The sequence below is a fragment of the Mauremys mutica genome, chromosome 1, assembly GCF_020497125.1.
Source record: "Mauremys mutica isolate MM-2020 ecotype Southern chromosome 1, ASM2049712v1, whole genome shotgun sequence".
Lineage (NCBI taxonomy): Eukaryota > Metazoa > Chordata > Testudines > Geoemydidae > Mauremys > Mauremys mutica.
In genome coordinates, this window is record NC_059072.1 from 344,178,423 (window position 1) to 344,202,140 (window position 23,718).

The following is a 23,718-nucleotide window of genomic DNA, read 5'->3' on the forward strand; positions in this document are numbered from 1 at the left end:
CTTAACTGGCTTCAAAGAGACATGGTGGGATCCATCTCATGACTGGACTGGAATTGGCATAGAGGGGTTTAGCTTGTTTAGGAAGGAAAGGCAGGGGGAAAAAGGAGGCAATGATGCATTGTATATCAAGATATATATAATTGTTGAGAGGTCCAGAAGGAGGTGAGATGCAGACTAGCTGAAAATATTTGGGTGAAAACAATAGGGGGGAAACAGGGAGATGTCATAGGCGGGGTTTACTACAGGCCACCAAATCAGGAGTAGGAGGTGGATGAGGCATTTCTAAAACAAATCACAGAAATATCCAATACACAAGACTCGTTAATAATGGGAGACTTTAACTACCCAGACATCAGTTGGATAAGTAACACAGCAAAACACAAAATGTCCAGTAAATTCTTGGAATATATAAGTGATACCAACTGTAAAGGAAGTAACCAGGGGACAGCCATTGTAGATTGTAGATTTGATTCTGACCAACAGGGAGGAATTGGTTGTGAATCTGAAGGATGAAGGCAATTTGGGTGGAAGTGATCATGACATGATAGATTTCATGATTCTAAGGAAAGGAAGGAATGAGAATAGCAAAATAAGGACAATAAACTTCAAAAAATCAGACTTTAACAAACTCAGAGAACTGCTAGGTAAGATTCAAGGGGAAAAGGAGTGCAGGAGAGCTGTCAGTTTCCCAGAGACAATATTAAAACTGTAAGAGCAAACTATCCTGATGCAAAGGAAAGGTAAGAAGAATAGTAATAGGCCTATTCAGGCCAAAGAGTCTGTATCAAGAGCTCTTTACCTGAAAATCAAAAAGTAATCTTACAAAAAGTTGAAATAGGGGGAAATTACTAAGGAGGAGTACAAAATAATAACACAAGCATGTAGGGACAAAATAAGAAAGGCTAAGGCACAAAATTATTTACATCTGGCAAAACTTGCAAACATATCACCACTGTTACAATGATCAACATCCCCCACAGCACACCTTTCAAGATCCATGGATCCTACACATGCCTATCACAATATACAGTATACCTCATCCATCCGGTGCACTAAATGCCCCAATAACAACTATGTGAGTGAAACCAGATAACCACTACACTCTTGGATGAACTCATACAGGAAAATGATAAAAGACCCTATCACTTGTGGGTGAACACCTTTCACAAAGCGATCACTCTATATCTGACCTATCAGTCCTCATCCTCAAAGGAAACCTGCACAACACTTTCAAAAGACAAGCCTGGGAGCTTAAATTCATAACTCTGCTAGACGCTAACAATCATGGACTGAACAGAGACACTAGATGTATGTCTTATTACAACAATCTTTAACCCACTAACCCCCTCTTTTTGTCCTATGTCTGCAGAAGTGTTAACAGGCCATTCTACCTTGAATGGTCCCTTAGAATAAGTGCTAGTTACTTATGCTAAACAATATGTTCCACCTTGCATTTAGCTGTGGCTCTCGGCGTACTCTCCCAGGCCTGACGAAGAACTGTGTGTGGTTTGAAAGTTTGTCTCTCACCAACAGAAGTTGGTCCAATAAAAAATATTGCCTCACCCACCTTGTCTCTCTAATCAATTTGTAAGCACCTATATATATATATATATAAGTAATAGTCAAAATAGATTTGTAAAGAACACATCATACCACACCAACCTAATTTCCTTCTTTGACAGGGTTACTGGACTAGTGGATGGGAGGATAAAACTGTAAATGTTTTATACCTTCATGTTAGTAAGGCTTTTCTGATACAGACCCACATGACAGTCTCATAAGCAAAGTAGGGAGATGTGGTCTAGATGAAATTACTAAAAGGTGCAAAATTGGTTGAAAGACTGTAGTCAGAGTAGTTATTAACCAGTCACTGCCAAACGGGGAGTATGCATCTAATGGATCCCATGTGGGTTTGTCCTGGATCCAGCAATATTTGATATTTTTATTAATAAATTGGATGATGGAATGGAGAGTAAGTTTTTAAAATTTGCAGATGATGCCAAGCTGGAAGGGTTTACAAGCACTTTGGAGGTCAGGATTAGAATTCAAAATGACCTTGACAAATTGGAGAAATGGTCTGAAATCAACAAGATGAAATTTTAAAAAGACAAGTGCAAAATTCTGCACTTAGGGAGGAAAAATCAAATGCACAGCTACAAAATGGTAAATAACTGGGTAGGCACTAATACTGCTGAAAAGGATCTGGGGGTTATAGTGGATCACAAATTGAATATGAGTCAACAATGTGATACTGGGCTCGATGGACTTTTGGTCTGACCCCATATGGCCATTCTTAAATTCTTATGTTCATGGTTGTGGTTTGGAAATTAATATCAGTCTGTCAGCATGAACTTCCAGCCAATTGCAAAATCCTCTGTATCAGCCATGCAAAAAGCTTGGAAAGGAGAAGAGAGGTCCATTCTGCTACCTCCACCTCTCTGGGAGGGGCTCAGCCACCGTCACTCTAATTGTGGGGTGAAGCCATTGCAAACCCTGTACCCTGTTGTATGTAGGTATGACTTTATACTGATTTTTATGGTGACTTCATTTTTGAACCCCAAAATACTCAAAACATCTTGGGTAATATGCCCCAAAACATTAAATCAATCTGTCAATCACTCTGTCAGGGTTTCTACTAGAAACCTAGCTTCAACCAATGAGACACCAGCATAACACAAGTTATGTTAAATGATGTGCACATGAAGTACTTTGGCTTAAGTGCATGTAATCATTTTTCTGTCTCTTGGGCAGCCCCACTGACTTTAACATCCTTCTATTTTGTCCTTGTGAGAGGAGTTCAGTCCCCACCAGTGGCCCCTGTTTGCTACTCATAACTTGAAAAATGAAGGTGAGTGGGAAGCAGGGTGACCAGACGTCCCGATTTTATCGGGACTGTCCCGATATTTGCTTGTTTGTCCCGCGTCCCGACCGATGTTCGGTCGGGACACTGGACAAACAAGCAATTTTGCCCTCCGCTCCGGTGCATAGACGGAGCCCGGAGGGGCTTTCACCCCCCACTTCCCCCGACCATCCCCCTCCTTCCCCCATTGGATCCCTCCCCAACTCCCCGCCCTGGCCCCGCCTCTTCCCCAAGCACGAAGCATTCCTCCTCCCTCCCAGGTTTGCACACGGGCCATGGCCGGGGCTGGGAGCGCAGCACGGAGGCTGCTCCAGCCCTGCAGCCTGCAGGGCAGCGCAGAGCAGGCAGGGCCTGGGTGGGGGGCGGAGACACGTGTGGGGCAGACACGCTCCTGCCAGGAGGGGCCGGGCCCGGCTGTCTGGTTCGCCCCCTGCCCGGGGGGGGGGTCCCCGAGTTCCCTGCAGCCGGAGCGGGGCTGCCCGGGGCGAGTGTCCCGGGCGGGGCAGAGTGGAGCAGCCTCTGCTGTGGGGCTGGTGCAATGAAGCCCGGGAGCGGCTGGGCCGGGAGCTGCAAGAGGGGTCCGGAGCGTGGCTCGGCTGCACAGCTCGGGGCCCAGGAGCGAGGGGATGGGGGAGCTGGGAGTGTATTGGGGGTCAGAGCTGAGAGTTGGGTGGAGACGGGGCTGTGCCACTGCCGCCTGGTGGCGGGGGGCGTTCTGGCTTTTTTTTTTTTTGCTCCGTTTCTCCGCCCCCCCCGGCGTCCCGATATTTCATGTTTGTCATCTGGTCACCCTAGTGGGAAGGAATCCTGCTGTATGATTTAAACACCTTATACATCTCACACTGGAGTTTTTCTTTGTGCTTTGAAAGGTGAAGCTGATCTGTTTTCACCACCAAGCCTGACCTTTATCTTAAATACTGCTATGTCTGCTGGATTCTGGAAAACTGACCAAATCAGTATGAAGTCATGCATTTGCAATCAAGAAATGCCAAAATAGCAGGAATCAAATGAGTAAGAGTAAAGAACTCATTGCAAGCATAATGAATAGATACAGTAGATAAGATGAACTTTCTAAATGTTACACAATAAATTATTATGGCACAAATGGCTGGACGGTCTAACAGTTTGTATGCCAGAAGCTGTATATTTAATAAAATGGAACCCAAACAGCAAAATAATGATCATTTTCCTATGCTACTTTTTAGTATATGTTAATGCAACAAGAATGTCCCACACTCAGGGGCGGCTCTAGGCACCAGCAAAGCAAACACCTGCTTGGGGCAGCCCATTTGCAGGGGCGGCAGGGACAGCATGGGACCTGAGAACCAACAGGGGGCTCTGGGAGCTGTAGTACCTTGCTTAGCTCCCTGCCTATAGAGCCAGCCCTGGAGCAGGGAAAGAACTACATTTCCCAGCATTCCCTTGGCCACTACCAACTGGAAAGGAAGGAGGAGGACCTCATGCGGCAGCATGCTGTGAGTGGAGAGTTGCACTGTGAAGGATAGGGAGACCATATTTTAAGAACATAAGAACATAAGAAAGGCCGTACCGGGTCAGACCAAAGGTCCATCTAGCCCAGTATCTGTCTACCGACAGTGGCCAATGCCAGGTGCCTCTGAGGGAGTGAACCTAACAGGCAATGATCAAGTGATCTCTCTCCTGCCATCCATCTCCATCCTCTGACGAACAGAGGCTAGGGACACCAATAGCCATTTATGGACTTAGCCACCATGAATTTATCCAGTCCCCTTTTAAACGTTGTTATAGTCCTAGCCTTCACAACCTCCTCAGGTAAGGAGTTCCACAAGCTGACTGTGCGCTGTGTGAAGAAGAACTTCCTTTTATTTGTTTTAAACCTGCTGCCTATTAATTTCATTTGGTGACCCCTAGTTCTTGTATTATGGGAATAAGTAAATAACTTTTCCTTATCCACTTTCTCAACATCACTCATGATTTTATATACCTCTATCATGTCCCCCCTTAGTCTTCTCTTTTCCAAACTGAAGAGTCCTAGCCTCTTTAATCTTGCCTCATATGGGACCCTCTCTAAACCCCTAATCATTTTAGTTGCTCTTTTCTGAACCTTTTGTAGTGCTAGAATATCTTTTTTGAGGTGAGGAGACCACATCTGTACACAGTATTCGAGATGTGGGCGTACCATGGATTTATATAAGGGCAATAATATATTCTCAGTCTTATTCTCTATCCCCTTTTTAATGATTCCTAACATCCTGTTTGCTTTTTTGACCGCCTCTGCACACTGTGTGGACATCTTCAGAGAACTATCCACGATAACTCCAAGATCTTTTTCCTGACTCGTTGTAGCTAAATTAGCCCCCATCATGTTGTATGTATACTTGGGGTTATTTTTTCAAATGTGCATTACTTTACATTTATCCACATTAAATTTCATTTGCCATTTTGTTGCCCAATCACTTAGTTTTGTGAGATCTTTTTGAAGTTCTTCACAATCTGCTTTGGTCTTAACTATCTTGAGTAGTTTAGTATCATCTGCAAACTTTGCCACCTCACTGTTTACCCCTTTCTCCAGATCATTTATGAATAAATTGAATAGGATTGGTCCTAGGACTGACCCTTGGGGAACACCACTAGTTACCCCTCTCCATTCTGAGAATTTACCATTAATTCCTACCCTTTGTTTCCTGTCCTTTAACCAGTTCTCAATCCATGAAAGGACCTTTCCTTTTATCCCATGACAGCTTAATTTACGTAAGAGCCTTTGGTGAGGGACCTTGTCAAAGGCTTTCTGGAAATCTAAGTACACTATGTCCACTGGATCCCCCTTGTCCACATGTTTGTTGACCCCTTCAAAGAACTCTAATAGATTAGTAAGACACGATTTCCCTTTACAGAAACCATGTTGACTATTGCTCAACAGTTTATGTTTTTCTATGTGTCTGACAATTTTATTCTTTACTATTGTTTCAACTAATTTGCCCGGTACCGACGTTAGACTTACCAGTCTGTAATTGCCGGGATCACCCCTAGAGCCCTTTTTAAATATTGGCGTTACATTAGCTAACTTCCAGTCATTGGGTACCGAAGCCGATTTAAAGGACAGGTTACAAACCTTAGTTAATAGTTCCGCAACTTCACATTTGAGTTCTTTCAGAACTCTTGGGTGAATGCCATCTGGTCCCGGTGACTTGTTAATGTTGAGTTTATCAATTAATTCCAAAACCTCCTCTAGTGAGACTTCAATCTGTGACAGTTCCTCAGATTTGTCACCTACAAAAGCCAGCTCAGGTTTGGGAATCTCCCTAACATCCTCAGCCGTGAAGACTGAAGCAAAGAATCCATTTAGTTTCTCCGCAATGACTTTATCATCTTTAAGCGCTCCTTTTGTATTTTCATCGTCAAGGGGCCCCACTGGTTGTTTAGCAGGCTTCCTGCTTCTGATTTACTTAAAAAACATTTTGTTATTACCTTTGGAGTTTTTGGCTAGCCGTTCTTCAAACTCCTCTTTGGCTTTTCTTATTACACTCTTGCACTTAAGTTGGCAGTGTTGGTGCTCCTTTCTATTTGCCTCACTAGGATTTGACTTCCACTTTTTAAAGGAAGTCTTTTCATCTCTCACTGCTTCTTTTACATGGTTGTTAAGCCACGGTGGCTCTTTTTTAGTTCTTTTACTCTTTTTCTTAATTTGGGGTATACATTGAAGTTGGGCCTCTATTATGGTGTCTTTAAAAAGGGCCCACGCAACTTGCAGGGATTTCACTTTAGTCACTGTACCTTTTAACTTTTGTCTAACTAACCCCCTCATTTTTGTATAGTTCCCCCTTTTGAAATTAAAGGCCACAGTTCTTATGTTCTTATGTTCTTAAAAGTAAAATGAACACATTAAGCAAAACGACCAGCAGGCCCACCTTGCCACCTGCCTAACCATTGTTAAACTGCAGTGTTTTGTAAGCATCGTAGAAGAGGGATATGAAGGAGAAAGATGGTGGCTTTTCAGCTTTTGATGGGGCGTTCATGTCAGACATAAGGGTGACAAAAAAGAGGAAAGATAATTTAAGGGAGAAGTGAACAAAATGGCGACAGAAACTGGCATTGCCAGTAGAGCAAAGGCAGAGGTTCGTATGGTGAGAAAATACTAGACTGGATAATAGGGGCACTAAATTACAGTAAAACAGAAGTATAGATGATATAAAGGAAACTTTTATACTTAAGTTTCCCTTCATCGGGACTTTGATATTTTTTACATACCTATATATCTATATTTTATGTCAAAGCTACAACCTTTATAAATTTTAAATTGTTCTCTCATGATGAATGAGACGTTATAAACATCTTAAATACTGACACAGTCTCACTTTATCCTGGGTTTCCATGTGAAGGTGAATGCTGTCTCAATTTGAATGACCTTTTTCAGGTCTTTCCTGTGTTGGTCCTCTTTGTCTATCTGAAATAAAAGTGCAAAGTGATTTATTAAAATTTGCTAAAGCAGGAAAATAGGTGAAATAAAATTGGAATTATTATGTCAAAAGGGTTAGCAGTCTGAAATTAACCAGTTGAGGCTATCTGGCCATTGACTCTGTGAAGACAGACTCCTATGCCTGCATGGGGTCCCATTGACCCTGCTTTGAGTAGTGAATAATTTAAGGAAGGCAGTATGATCTAGTGGTTAAGTGCACTAGACTTGGGCACATGAGACTGGGGCTTTTAGTCTCAGGCCTGCCACTGTTTGACCTTGGGCAAGTAATTGTACCTCTCTGTTTTCCCTTTCAATCTTTTCCTGTCTTGTCTATTTAGATTATAAATTCTCTCGGGAAGGGACTGTCACTCACTATGTGCCTGCCACAACAGGACCTTGATTTTGGTTAGGGCCTCTAGGTGTTACTGTGATACAAATAACAATATACCGGTAATAATTAATCTCCTCATGGGTTTTCTGTGGTGGTCATCACCATAGTATCTGAGTGTCACATATATTAATGGATGGGTCCTCTCAATACCATTGTGAGGTAAGTGAATTATTTACAAACAGGAACTGAGGTACAGGGAGATAAAGCACAAATTTCTCAGAAGTATCTACTAATTTGGGGGACCTTGTTGATTAATGTCCACCATGCTACGCCTAGGTAGGGTTGCCAAACCTACAGGATTGGCCTGGAGTCTCCAGGAATTAAAGATTAATCTTTAATTTAAGATTCTGTCATGTGATGAAATGTCCAGGAATACATCCAACCAAAATTGGCAACCCTAGGCCTAGGGCCTGACTTTTCATAGTTTTTAGTGTTTTTAATACCTCTTTGAATGTTTCAAACACTGTAATTAACTAACTAATCCTCTCAACACTCCTGAGAGGTAGGTAGATAAGTATTATTACAAGGTATTATTTCAGAGAAAATACTGAAATTGGTGATACACAAAGCATGCAGCCAAATGCACAAAATAAGCAAATTAAAAACAGAGAAGCATTTTTTCCACTAAGTTTTTTTCAGTTACAGTCATCCTTAGAAGTTACTTGTGTTCATAACAGTACATATATCTTGCCATTTTTTTAATCTCTGGTTTTTAATCCATACTTGTTATGAATTTATGTACCTATGATAAGTAAAATTGTGGGGACTCCTAGATTTTTGAGCATCATTCTGTTGGCTACAATAAGAGACTAGTATTATGTTTGCAAGATGGTAGATACAAATCTTGCAGATAGAAGTGTGATTTTTCAAAGTGTTGGTGCCTCTTTAATAGAAAAACAAAAGTAAAAAAAAAATTAAAAGAAAACAAGTTTGTCCTGATATTTTATTTGTCTCTTTATACCAAAACCATGACTTACCTGGTAAGAGTGAAAAATTGTTTTGTTATGCAGGGTAAAATTTTTAGAAGCACCCATCGGAATTTATGCTCCTAAATTATTTGGACACTTTTGAAAATTTTCCAGTAGCATTTTATTACTATATACTTATTGCACAATATTCATTTAATAATATCTAGCTCTGCAAATTTGTACACTGCTTTATAGAACATATACATATGACACATTCCCTATTGTGAAGACCTAGTCTATCTTTTAGGCTATCAAAATAGACACGTTTGTAACTCAGTGGAAGAAACGCTTTGGATCACTTATGAGGATTACAACTCTTTGCTTGGCTATTCCTCCCCATCATGATTTCTGTCTTATGTCTTTGTTTCCTCCCTTTGAGTCTGCTCCTCTCGTCTTTTCCTTCTTTTTTCTTTTCTTTGTCGTCTCTCCTATCTACACTCCTTTATCCAATTCTCTCTTTTCAGTCCTTCATTTCCTCCCTCTCTCTCTCTCTCTCTCTCTTTTTATGCTTCTTTCTCTCAGATTGTGATTTTTTTCTCTTCATTCTCCCTGCCTAATTCATGGTTGGTTTCTCCGCTGCTCTGCTCTATCTGTATTCTGGTACAAAGCAGCAGCAGGGCAGAGAACATACAAAAGTGCTAAGAGGCTGCACTGGCACCTAGAAGCACACTTTCAGCCTCATTTATCTAAAAAAATATTTAAATGTGCTATCTAACTGAAAAGAGAGAGAGGGGGGAATGTATTGCAAAAACATTGAAAAAACAGTGTCTGAGTTTTTGTGTGCCTTTACAATAGCTGGATAGCCCCATCTAGTGTCTGAATCTAGTAAGATTTTTAAAAATCAGTCCATTACTTGAAATTACTATCCCTTGCTTTGCTTTGGTTGTTGTGTTTCTGCAGGCAAACAGTACTTTCTACTCGGCTTGTTTACTATAAGAAAACTTACGATTTCTAAACTACTGTTTATTATTTCCATTCATTAAAAATCCATTAAGCTGCTTGTATATTTACCAGCACAATATCCTCTTGACTTGTTTCATTCTTTGAGGATCTCCATTACTTAATATAAAGCAAATACCTGCATGCCACTCAGTTCAATTTGAATTTTGTTCTTATAAAATATGAATAGAAGAGAGGGAGAGAAGTTTTCCTATTGTCGTTTTCCAGATGTTCTCCCAGTCCCCCTTGGACCATGACAACTGAAGCTCCTGTTCCCAGTTATCTTTAATCATCATTTCAAAAGAAGATAACTCTAAATTGAGCAATTTATATGCCAGATGAATAGCTAAATATGTCAGAAGCCAACCTTTAGTCCCTCCGTATTTAACTCTTTCTTTGGAATTCAACTAAAGTGTTGTTAGACTAGTCCCTTCCCACCTTATTAGCAACAGACAATCTCAAACACATATTAAAACATAATACCTACTTGGTGCCTGGAATGTGGTCTGATGGTTAAAGAATAGAACTGAATTTAAGGTTTAAGGTTCAGTTTCCAGTTCTGTGACCAGCTCATTTGTGTATTTATTTATTTAACCTTGGGTAAGTGGCCCAGTCTTCTTCTGCCTCAGTTTATCTACTTCCGGGGAGTTGCTGTGAGGTTTAATTTGTTATTGTTATAAAAGTGCTTTGCTGTCCTCAGATAAAAGACAATGTGTAGGTGCCATGTATTGTTATTTACTAAATCCATAATATCTACCAATTACTTGTGATATCTGAAAACTGGTTCGTGTCCTTCATTTCCCATGATTTTTCCGATATCAATATTACCAGTGAATTTCCCCAAAGTAAAGTGCGTTATTATTGAGCCCTTCTCTGCGAGATGCACTGAAATGGAACAAAATAGATTGCGCGAAAGACTGGGAGCCAAGAACTCCTGTGTTCTAATCACAGCTCCTGACATTTTACCCATCACTGTTTGAGCTTCCTCAGAAGATAATCACCCAAGAACAAAATGTGAATTGTGCTGTCAAGAGGCCAGAATACAAAACCGTGCTGTCAGGGTTTCAGTCATAAAGCTGCTGACTTGGTCAGATGGTATTGATTATTAACAGAGCCAACTCTTTGTCAAACTGTATAGCTTAGTAGCCAGTAAATACCCAACTGCATTGACCTATTTTGGCTATAGTATTGGGTGTTCATGTTTGGATCCCCAAGCTGCCTGTCATATACAGTAATACTAAACTGAACAGGGACTATGAGTCTGATTTCTCACCTGGATGAGAAATGTTTGTTCAGCTTTACTGCATTTTTTCAATGTTAAATGTCCAAGTAAATAATAATACCTAGCTCTTATATAGTGTTTTTAATCAGTAGATCTCTAAGTGCTTTACAAAGGAAGTAAACATCATTATTCCTGTTTTACAGATTGGGAAACTGAGGCACAGAGAGTTGAAATAAGTTGCCCATGATAACCAAGTAGGACCAGAGTTAGAGTTGGGACTAGAGCGCTGGTCTTCCGAGGCCTAATCCAGTGTTCTAGCCATTAGCCAACACTACCTGTATAAATACTTGATTTCTCAATCCATTTAAACCCAGAAGACCTGAATTATGTTAAATCTGACCTTCACGTGCCCATGGTAATTCTAAATTCATTGCTATGTAACAAATGAGTGGCAGGCACCCAAGAGAGAAAACCTTTATCTTCTTGTTTGTTAGAAATACTTGACCTTTAGTATATAAACAATCCAATCCCCAGGATATACAAAAACTGAACAATATATAGCTTTTCCCAGAGCTCTATTTTGTGACCTGTTCTCTTACTACCCAGTATAAAGAAAGAGATGGAAATTGGGAGGCCACGTAGAGCATGATTAATATCTCCCAGTAAGGGTTCAGTTTCCTTTATACAATAACCTTACAAAAAATGCTCCTTTGTTTTTGTCTGTTTTTAAAAATCAAACACAAGAATCAATCAGCAGGGAGACAGTTTACTTGAAAATTATCATGAGACTAAGGTCACCATCTGAGTGTCAGTAATGGGCCTTTACTCAGGCAAACACCCACTAATTTCAATAGGAGTTCATTTGTAAAGACTGAGGCCCTGATTCTGCAGTCACATCAACACCTAAGTAACATGACTCACTGAAGTAGTCCCATTGACTCCAATGGAATTACACACATAAGTAAAGCTAAGCACATATTTCAGTGTTTGCGGGACTAGGGACAAATTGTAACCTTCATGCTTTGAACCGGTGGTTTTGGTATATTAGGATCTGAAAATGTTTGAGGACCAGTCAGGTAGTAGATTAAGTATATTAGGAGGTTTTGGAAGGAGATGCTTCCATACACTTTTACAAATTTAGTTGTCCGCAGGATTGAAAATTTGTTTCTATTGCAGTACATTGAAAAGCATATCACAATTCTAGCCCTAAATTTAGTTTAGCAGCTAGTACAAGGGAGCAAGCGATTACATGAGGATGAACAAATGCAGCAGGCTTTAGGCTAGCTACAGTGTGGACAGTATTTTCAGTGACTAACTTGCTACTGTGTTGCAGGCAGCCTTTAAGATTAATGTTTAGATTAGGTGAATCATAGAGCGACTGGACAGCTCAGAGGACTGTTAAAGGGATTTAGAGCCTTTCACCTGCACACATTATACCTGTTCAGTGGTGTGACAGGGTGTACCTGACCCTCTGAGACCCCCCTGCTGGAGGCCTTGTGACCCTGCCACACCCCGCCCCAGAAAAGGGCAGTGGAGAGGGACCTCGAAGCTGCCTACAATGGCTGTGTCGGACACAGCCAATCAGGGCCCAGCAGGCTAGTATAACAAGAGCGGCAGGGCCAGAGTGGGAGCAGTTCCTTGCTGGAGCTGGAGGAGTATGGAGGATGTGCTTGGCTAGCTGAGGGAGCCACAGGACCTCAGACACAAGTGCTGGCAGAAGCTGGAGGGAGCGAGAAGGAACCCTGGGCTGGATTCTGGGACTCAACCAGGACAAGGCCCTGAGGTAAGGGTGAAGAAGGGGTGGGGCTGTGGGGAAGTGGCCCAGGGAATCAGAGCAGCAGCACAGCTTAGATAAAGGATCATGGCAGACGGATGCTATCTACAGTGTCCCTGGGATGGGACCCAGAGTAGTGGGTGGGGCTGGGCCCCTTCATCCCCCATTAGCCACTGGGGGAAGTGGCCTGGACTTAGAGGCACCCCAGAAGAGGAACTGAACCCTTTAGTGGCCCAGCAGCAGAGCTGAGGCCTGAAAGACCCAGAGAGGGCGAAGACATTGCCTCCAGGAGGGAAGCCATGGAGTACGGCTCGATACTAGGACTGAGACCACTGATAGACTACAGGACTAATTGAGAACCTAAGCTACAGGAGTGCTACAGGGAGTGAAAGTGGAGGCTCACACACACTTGACCAGGGGTCACTCATGAGAGATGAGTACACTCTATCAGAGGTGGTAAACAGAGAATGTCAATTTCCAGGCTGGTCACTCTTGTACCTTTCTCCAGCTGCTTTAAAAGACTGATGGGAATAATTAACAGAAGTATTTGGTTTGCAGGCACAAGTTGCATTTCACGATGCAAAGCAACTACTTCTTTCATAGAAGGAGTTAGATGGGGGATTTGATGCTTCATTTCCCCTTTTATATCCTACAATATTGCTGATGTAATATCAAGAAAATACATTTTAAAAAGTCACCAATTAGGCTTGGGAATCCCTACAAGTGCATTCTACAGTTTTAGGGGATATTGTATCTGAAGGGAAGGTGGAGGTAGGAGATCTCTGAAATAGATATTTTGATCCTTTATAAATCAGAGGCTCTGAAACCGTGGTTCATTGCCATCTGGGGAGAAGTGGCTGATCACATGGTGTTTTCAATTGAGAGAAATTGGGCAGATGGGGAAGAGCAAAAGTAGACAGTGGGTAAAATTTTCAAAAGCGCCTAAGTGCCTTAGAAGTCCCCTCTGAGAAGGGACTTAGGCTGTGAAATTACTAAAAATGCTTTTGAAAATGTTATCCAATGTGATTAACATTTTTCATAAAGAGCAAGACACCTATTGCACTAAAGACAGATTTTGCCTCTGGAGGTTAGGGAGTCACAGATGGGAGGGGAGGTTATTCACAAAATAATCTCTCCACTAAAATATGAACCACACTGTGGAACAATTTCAGAACTCACGTAAGGTTGTTCCAAAGCCCCAAGAGCCTGAAGCTTTTATGAAAATGTATTATCATCCATAAACTGGATGCACTGTATTTGTTGTAGATAATATTGGGTACAACTGTCCGGAAGATACATTTTATTTTTCAATCAAATGTTAGGTAGACTTTTTTTAAGGAATGGAGTTCTGGACTGGGAAATAGGAGACATAGGTTCTAGTTCTGACTCTGGCCTGCTGTGTGTCATTTCATTGCACTGTGCCTCAGTTTCCCCATCTGTAAAATAGGGATAATGATAGTAACCTCCTTTGTAAAGTGCTCTGAGCTCTACTCATTGAAAGTGCTATATAAGAGCTAGGTATTATTGATCATGTAATTTTGAGTAACTTTTGAAAACAGTAAAAATACCCATGGTGCCCTTGGGTAATAAAGCAGTTATGTGTGCCCACAGATGTGTATTCCTGACAAGGTCAAACCAGACTTTCTTGTAAGATTCTTTGCTTTGAACTTGGTGATATAAAACACTGATGTTACTTGATCCAGCTAGGGCAGAGTTGGAAGAGCTTCCCTTTGTATCTACTGTGTTTTTTCTCTTTGCTTTTAAGGTATTTTTTAGCATGACACAGAGCATAAAAGACGACCCACTATAAAAATGTAGATTGTTTGTTTACCAATGCTATATATGGTATTGGTGTAAATAAATGTGTCAAATGCCTTAAAATGTCTTATCACAGAAATCCACCATTTAACTTAGTTAAATCCATTACAATGGGGTAAATTAATAGGTAGAAATGTTCAGTTGTCTTGAAAAAATAAAAAATAGGACACTATGCATGTTCCCCAATGAATACACCTATCTCATTTATCAAATGGTTTTATTAGGTAGTAGCCTGCTATTTTGTCTTAAAGAAAAAGTAATGTGACAGAGATGCTAAGTGGTGCATATACACTATCTGAATGGGTAAACAAAGCCATTTTGTTTCTATACAGAGAGCCTCGGAAAGTCATCCTTCACAAAGGCTCCACAGGACTTGGTTTTAACATTGTGGGAGGAGAAGATGGGGAAGGCATTTTCATATCCTTCATCCTAGCAGGTGGTCCAGCGGATCTCAGTGGAGAGCTACAGAGAGGAGATCAACTTTTATCTGTAAGTATCTGTCATTTTTGCTGGCCAATTACTAGTTCTTGTTGGTTGTCTTTTCATGTGTTGGGAAAACATAATCTTGGCTTTTCATTCAATGTTTCACCCATAGAAGAAAAGGCTGGACCCCCTTCCCAGCCCCAAATAGTACCTGGAAGGGATTAAAATGTTTGGAAGATTATGTTTCATTCAGTAGACCACATGACATACCTCACCATGTATTGTGAACAGCGTATGTTGTAAAAGATTTAGTAGCATTTCTTTGGGAAGGCCTGCATAACACACTCAGGACTTTGCCACAATAGAGTCATGTAGTCATTCCAAATTCACGCTGTAAAGCTTTAGATTACATTGTGCTTGTGCACGTGTGAACGTATATCCATCTTTATATAACATAGTATATAAAACTAATAACCCTGCGGTCCCATGGATTGGGAAGATGATAGACATGAGTGGACAGGATTTTCAAACCAGTCCAATGCCCCTTTAGACACCCAGGCTTTGTCTACATTACAAGCTAGGGGTGTGATTCCATTGCTTGGTGTACACACACTTGTTCCAGCTTTCATCAAGCTAGCATGAGTATAAATAGCAGTTTAGCCACAGCAGCATCGGTATTGGCAGCAAAGACATGGGTTAGCTGTCCAGACTACAAACCATCCCGTACCCCATGACTTGACACGGCTAAGCTGTGCCTCCATTGCCATTACCTGTGCCACAACGGCTATGCTGCTATTTCTACTCATGCTAGCTTGTTGTGAGTGTATGTATATGGAGTAGGGGAAATCACACCCCTAGCTCACAGTTTAGATGTAGTCTCAAATAAGGGCCCAACTTTCAAAAGCTTTCAAAAGCTCATTGTGACACTTATGGCCAGATGTTCAAATAAAGCTCAGCGTATTAAGGTGCAAAGTTGTTCTGAAAATCTATCCAAGCGTGTAAAATGAGCTGCTGGGTGCTGGGCACGTTTGGAAGCCTGGCCCTTATTTAGGTTCTAAAATAGAACTGAGCTCTTTTGAAAACCTGCCCACTTATTCTGAAATTCTGGCCGCAGTTGTGGGTGTTGAACACTCTGTGTAGCCATTTATAGTTTGCTCATCTCTGCTGCTTGAACTGGGATTGCCACACCAAGGGCTTAAAATTGCATGTTTGTTTGTGACAATATAATATAGTCTTATAGAATATTATGTTGTCACTTTGTGAACATTTTAGGTAAAATTTTTGAAAGTGTTGAAGAGATTTGGGACCCTAAATCTTACTGGTGATCAATGGGACTCAGTTCCTAAGTCACTTAGGTCCTTTAACCTTTTTTAACCAATAGCCAATAATACAATTTTTATTTTATGATTTATACAGTGGGTCAAATTTGCCTTCAGATAGGTGTGTGCATCTTTTTCAGAGGGTAGGCTCTCACCTGGTATATTTTAGTACTATGCTGTGGCTGTTTTTCTAAAGTTGTGAGTGGCATCCTACAAAGGCACTTTTCATCCTTCATTGTTTGAATGAGCAATGAGGTAATGTGCAGTTGCCTGTGAGTGCTCAGAGTGGGAAAAAAGAGAGGGTACCTTGTAACATACTTCTGTTCCTTGCAAGCTACAAAGACAACTTTCGTTATTCACAATTTAACACTGTGTCTGGTTGATTAACAGCACTTTATTATACACTGTCTGTTTTTTGGCCAGCTCAGCTCCATGAGTACAGATCAGCATCTTCTCAGAAAAGATCGCTTGGCTAGCAGTGTCCTTTTCCTTCCCTGTTGTTCCACTCTTTAACATGCTCATGTGAGTGCAACTATAGAAAGGCCTAGTAATCAAATCTTTTACATTGAGTATCATAATGTGCTTTCTTTCTCCTTCATGCACTTCTTCCAAACAGGATAGAGGCAGAGAGAGCTTCTATCTGTTCTTTTTCCTCCTTTGAGGGAAGAAGTATTGGGATTTGGCAGTCTAGACTACGTGCGCCATCTAGTGTATGTTGAGCTAATTAGCAAATTTCCAATATAAGAAAAGGTTCAGCTACATCTTGTTCATTATTTCTGTGCTGTAATGAATTCGAGGTAGCTCTGCAATTCATTTTCAGTTTTTTAATGGATAAAAGATTTTGTAGCCTTAGGCTATATTTTGTATACATAGTCTCATTAGCATCTTTATAGTTCTCTTTCATGTATATATTGATAGTGTGCAATTAAGAAATAGAGGGTTTATGTTTCAAGGTGTGCACAATAATTGAACATATGATTGGAGTGTTCTGCACAAAGAGGATTTTAAATCACAGTCAAACTTTCCATTAAGTATCCTCCTAGAATAGTTGATCATATGGTATAATGAAGATATACTGTGCAATCCCAGGGCCTGATTTTATGTAAATCTAAAATTTTATTTGGCCCTCATCACTGTGGTGAGCCTGTAAGGGTGATTGATCTATCTCACATCCTTTATACAGCCTCATTACAGTAGTACCTGAGTATGGTACTTTATCGTCTTAAATTTAAACTCGCAGTACCCCTGTGAGGGAGGGAAGTGCTATTATCCCCATTTTACACATGAAGAACTGAGGCACAGACAAAGTGACTAGCCCAAGATCACCCAAGAAGCCGGTAGCAGAGTGGGGAATTTAACTCAGGTCTCTAGAGTTCCAGGCTAGCTCCCTAATCACTGAATCATCTTTCCTCTCAGTTTTGTCAGTGCGATTTTTCTGGACTTCAGTGGGAATACCATGCAAACCATTCTAGTAAAATCTAGTTAGAGCTAGCAGGTATAGGAATCTTTGTTCCTTTATTACTTGTGTGAATTTGTAATAGATGATAAAAAGGAGCAGGGCCAGCCTTTGTGGGAGCTGACATATCCTGTTGGTACCAGGCAAATGAATTTTGAACAATTAAAGGGAGATCATCTTGAACATACCATGATTATGATTTATAGGCAGATAGTGCTTGTTGTACAGAAGGATCCCAAATGCTTTGCAAATTATTATATAATGTCATGTTGTGTATAAATGAAGACTGTTTTATCCAGTTGGAACTAACGGAGGATTTAAATAGTCAAAATGTAATTATCCAACTTGGAACTAGGCCAGGGTGTGATATTCTGCAGGGTGAGGACAGTGGAAGCTATTTGATTGTTTATTGACCTGAAGTGGTCATAGCGTTACGCTTCATCATCGCATCCATTGAAAAAATGTAACCTTCTTTCAGTAAGTAGGTTGATTTTTGGTTCCTTAGGGTTTTTTCAGTGTCTCTTTTTTTCTTTTGGATCTCTTATCTGTTCATGTTGTCTAAACATCTCTGTATGCTCCCTTTTCTGTTTTCTTTGGGGCTTTGGGGAAAATGGTGTGTTCTTCCCTCAAGTTAGCTAGCATGTAGAAAGTAACATGAGGTGAAATCCCAGTGAAGACAGGGCAGTTTGTAGTTTAACACAATTTAGCAGGTCAAGGTAATGGCAATGGGGAAGGCTAGGATTTTACCTTGTGTTATTTACCATGTCTTAGCTAACATCATAAACAAACCCATTCAGTATCTGTTACAGATTCCCACGGGTGTATATTCTGTCCACCAGGAGTCAAGTTCCTGCTACATAATGTATCTTAAAGTTACATTCAGAAGGGAGTTTCAAATACCATATGGTGTTCACAGAACAGAACTGGAATTCAGAAGATGACACAGACATCCCCTCCAGCCTGTCACAGGGGATAATAGCACTTCCCTACCTTGTGAGGATAAATGCATTAAAGACTGTGAGATAGGGGCCATATAAGTATCCAAGGTAGATATGTTGTAGTTTTACAAGCAGTCCTGTTACTGTCAGAAAGACCTAAACCAACTGAAAAAGTATAAAGAAGAAATATTGTTTCTCTAATCTGTTTCAGTGACAATCATTTTACTTGTATCAAGAGCAGGTGAAAACTTTTAGGCAGATGTGCGAGTGCGTTGACTTTACAATTTGGAAGACATCCGGCTCTCAATGTAGCTGAGTTTTGCACATGTTGAAAGATTCATGCAAATTGATAATGATTTCCAGCCTACCGCTCTTTTAGTTTAATGATGCTGGCAAACCCTGGATACATTTATTTAACCTTCACAAAATTTGCATGTATTTAACAGCACTTTGCCATTGAGATTCAGGCTTATTCGTTAGTCATATCTCAACTGGATCATTGTCACAGTTTCTTGGTTGCCCTTCCTGGTTCATCTGTCATGGGTTTCCAGTCTATTTAAATTTTCATGGCACATTTGTTCCATAGCTCTGTATTATCTTGTCACCCTTTGCTGTAATTGCATTGGCTCTCCATGCATCTAAGGATCAGATTTAAATTATTGGTATTAGCTTTTACAGTACTTAACACTTCAGTCCTCTTACATTTACATAGCTTAATTCAAATATGAAAGCAAATAAAACTCATGGTGGGAATATGTAGCTGGATCTCGTTACTAAGATCCTGTTCCAACCATGCTTGCTGCTTCCTTGGCCATATGAGACAAACAGAACTCCTGTAGCATAAGCAACACAAGGTCACAAGTAGGGATTTTAGTCCTCACTGGCTTTAAAAAAAACTGCCATAAACATTTAAATGTTAGTTAGATGTATTTTCTGTTTGGTTAGCTATATTATCTGGGAGCCTTTCCCAGTATGGTCTGTTCACAACTTCTGCATATCGGACACAACTCAGAAAAGTATCTTTGACATTTATATTTATTTTTAAATAGACTTAAATAATAGGCTGTGATGCTGCAGCAGTGGAATTTTTAAATTTGATTTGTGTGTGTTTCACAGCAACCTTGCTCAGAAGCGCCTGTTAAACATATCACCATTGCTTTGGCATTTACTTGGCATACAAGTAGTTGATTTGTTCATTCAGCAGCATGGGATGGAAATTATTACCAAATTAGACTTAATGTATTTCCCCAGGCAATCATAAAGCAAGGCACCGCTGAGTGACTTAGTCTCAAACATAGCTATTATAAATCCATTCCTCCGTACTCAAACCAAGAAAAGTTCTTGCCGAACTGGATAAGCCACTTCCAGAGGAGACTGATATTAGACCATTGGCTGATGCAGGATCCCCCTTTACCAGTATTTAGTTATCACATACACCCCCCTCACAAACACCCTTCCCTATCTGAAGAGGAAAGAAAAATGATTTAAACTAAACGTAACAACCCTGATTTACCGAATGACTGACTAAGTTTGGTTGGCATTTCCTTCAGAGAGGAATGGTGGCCTGCTGAATAGGGCCCTAGCCTGGGACTTCTGAAACCTGGGTTCAAGTCTGCCATAGACTTCAGAATGACTTTAGGCGAGACTCGTAGCCTTGCTGTGCCCCATTTCCCCTTCTGCAGGTTGGGGGGTAATAGAGAAGTGCTATCTCACAAATGTGTTGGGAAGGTAAATACATTAAAGATTGTGAGGTGCTCTGATACTGTGGTGATGGGGGCTGTATGAGTACGTAAAGGCTGGTCTACACTGAAAACTTACATCAACATAGCTATGTCTCTCTCAGGAGCGTGAGGTTGTAGCTTTACTGACCTAACCCCCGGGGTAGACAGTGCTAGGTCAATGGAAGAATTCTTCCCGTTGACTTAGCTACTGCTTGTCAGGGAGATGGATTACCTACAGCAAGAACAGAACCTGAAAGATAAACTCCTGAGGCGAGCCAGTACTCCACATGTGAAAATCTGTGGCCTTTGCAGACGGGAGCTGATTTTAAGAGGTGCCTACTTTCATGATTTTCTAAGGTGGTCCTGTCTGCAAAGCTGACTGGCATCCTCTGTGCTGTATACCAGGGTGGGTAGAGCACCTTGGAGTGCAGCCTTTGCAACAGACCCTGACCCTGAACCGACACTATTATTTTACACAATCTCAGCTTAAATGTATATGGTGTGGTGATGGTGGGGAGAGGGGATTATACTGTAACATTTTACAGATGGAGGGCCAAATTCTGCTCTCACATACACTGGTGAAATCCCATTCACAGGGGATGGATGGGGTGCAAATTATACAGAGGGTTCACTTCTGAAATGAAGCCACCTCGGAGTTAAAGCCTGGCTGTTGTTTACAGTGCAGAACATCTCAACAGTTTAGGACTAGAAATGAATATGCCTTTATTTGTTTAAAAATGACGAGGAAATTAAGGAGATAGATTGTAACTATTTTAGTTGGGATTTGGCCAGGAAAATGGGAATTAATGCCCCTACTACTGCAGAAAATGCTGTTGGATATAGCAAGAGTGCAGGAGGATTAGGAAAGAGAAACTCAGTGAGTCTCTTATTATGATGGACCAGTAGACGAGAGGTTCCAACAGGTGCTTGAGGGTGGAGGTGGGTCAGGGTGGATAAATATTAATGATTTTTTTTAAATGGGATTTTTTATTTATATCAAATTTCTTCAGTTAAATACAGATTTTTTTTAACTATGTAAAATTAAATTTGAATTTGATATCCTATGTTGACATATAAACTTAATTAAATAAAAAGTAATGTGAAGCAAGTAAACATTTGCTGACGAAGTTTTAAAAAAAATCAAAGCACTGAACTGCTGGAAGCCACTGGCTAAGCTCTTGGAGTCAGAGTTTGCGGAAGTGCTACACCTGTTTTTGACAGCAGGTGCAGAGAGAATGTTGTCTTAATTTCAGTTTATTCAGCTAGTTCAGTTCAGTGACTAGTTCATTCAAATTTAAGAAACCAATTGAGAGATGAAAAAGCTGGAAAGCATGTTTTCCTTCTCCAATCTATGAACAAAAATATGACCATAACTGATTTTAATAGTGTAACGTATTGAGAGGATGAGATCTACTAGTTCTAAAATCTTGAAGGATGCAGTCGAGAAACAATCGGTTCAATTCACCACCTACAACTAATAGTTCCTTTGTTTAATAAATGTTAGCTTTAAATATAAAACATGGTTTGATAAAGTTTTTTTTTCTTATGTATCCAGCACATTTAATCCAAAATAAATAATGTGGTTTTGTGCGTTTTTAATGGAATTTGAATTTCCATGCAAATAGAGCTTCACACAAATTGCATGTAAAAATTATTAATTTTTACATAAGAAATGCATCATTCACCATTTTCTAACATAATAAAAAATTACATTTATTTAGAATCTTAATTTTTAAGTTAAGATATGTAATTGCTTAAACAAATGTGTGTATGTATATAGTGTATTCACCTGGTTATCAAAACAAAGCATCAAATTTACTGTAAAGGCTACATGGTTACCAACCAATGAGATTCCATTTCTTTAGGAAAATAAAGTACAAATGAAAAACATGATTAAAATTAGTAATTTAAATTGAGGTTTCCTGTTGGCTGATTAAAATCATGAGGAGAATTGGTGATATAAATCAGTCCACCCTGCTGGGTCGGAGTGGAGGGAAGTGATCACCCAGTCCTTCCCTTATTGCTAAATGGGAGGGTGTATCCTCACGATATGGAAAGGCAGGGAGAGGGTCTAAGCAAGGAATGAGTTTGAGAACTCCTGCTCCATGTGGGTGGGAGCGGGATTTGGCCCCCAGGATTCCCAGATCACTGAGACCAACCAGAGGCTGTGGTTCTCCCCACCATTGTCAGCACCACTTTGGTGAAGCTGTAAATACTTTAGTCTCCATCAAAACTTTGCATTGCCCCCTCCACTGAAGTATGGCCACCGGCCATCCCATGCTGCTCCTTCCCTGTCACCCATGCAAATGCCAGAGACATTAAAGAGGAATGAAAATGGATGCTAGTACATCTCCCCCTTCCTTTTCTCTTCCCCCACCTACGCAGCACAATCTTTCTTTCCTGTTGTCTCTCTCGCCCAGCACCAGGTACTGCTTCCATTTACTACTCCACAGCCATGGGATGGATCTTCAAGGTCACATCCAATATATCAGCTCCCCACCATCCAAGGCAATTGTTCTTCTTGTGACAACAGCAGCTGCAAGGCTGGCTAGTGTGTCCCCAGATGCAGCAGGTGCTGCAGGGAGAGGATTTAACATCTGCAAACACAGATGTAAGCTCCATCCGTGCAGTACTTAGGGGCCCTGTATATTAGGAGCCACTTAGCAACTGCTGTCACAGGAGAGAAGCAGAACTGCTGCCTCGAAGAAGGGGAGTGTAGCTCCTTATCTACAGCCTGGAGCTGAGCCCACCAACCTGCTGCACATTTGAAGAGCTTCTGCTTGGGTGGAGAGATCAGGTGCTGGGTAAAGGAAGGAAAAGGGTATGTCTTGTTCTACTCCATAAGTCCTCTTCTAGATGAGTTGGGGTGGTGGCTGTTGTATTAATTTAGAGGGAATAAAGGGATCCAAAAAGTCAAAGGTGTTAAACCAGTCACTGTCTAACCTTAAATAGTTTTAAACAAGGTTCGTGGTTTGGGATACAGAGACCGCAGCTTTCTTAGTTCCATGGTGAATGCCATTAAAATCTGTATACAGAAAAGAAGGAAAAACAGTGAAAGCATTTGAAATGTAAAGTATTAAATAAGGCTTTCATTTTAGCTATATCCCATTCCTTTTCCTTTAGCTGGAGAGAATTTTTGCAAGGAAAAATCTCCTTGTTTGCCTTTTAGAAGACATTAGATATGATAATAATTGTCCTTTTTGGGGAAAAGAGAAAAAGGTAGCTGAGATGGGCTTGTGCTGTAGTTAAAGTCTGATCCCATTTCCTAAGAAGACAAACACACTAAAGGGGAGAGAAAAGAACAGCAAAGATAGAAAAATGCAGCTTCTGTCTCTGGCGCTGACTCTCACTTGCAACCTCACTTCTGGAAAAACACAGGTACAACGTGCAGTCTTATCAGCTACTCCACGATCTGGCAAGCTTGTGAAAGTGGCAGGTCTTTTAGGTGCCTTTC

General features: G+C 40.7%; 1 protein-coding gene across 11 annotated transcripts in view; it reads left to right on the plus strand.

Moving 5' to 3' along the window:
* The window catches only part of DLG2 (discs large MAGUK scaffold protein 2), a 1,465,131-nt gene that overhangs the window by 1,135,703 nt on the left and 305,710 nt on the right, over positions 1 to 23,718 (plus strand). For all 11 annotated transcript variants that reach the window (XM_045020521.1, XM_045020529.1, XM_045020530.1 and 8 more), the window contains one exon: positions 14,740 to 14,896. In XM_045020521.1, the coding sequence (XP_044876456.1) occupies positions 14,740 to 14,896 (157 nt within the window). The remainder of the gene's footprint in view (positions 1 to 14,739; positions 14,897 to 23,718) is intronic.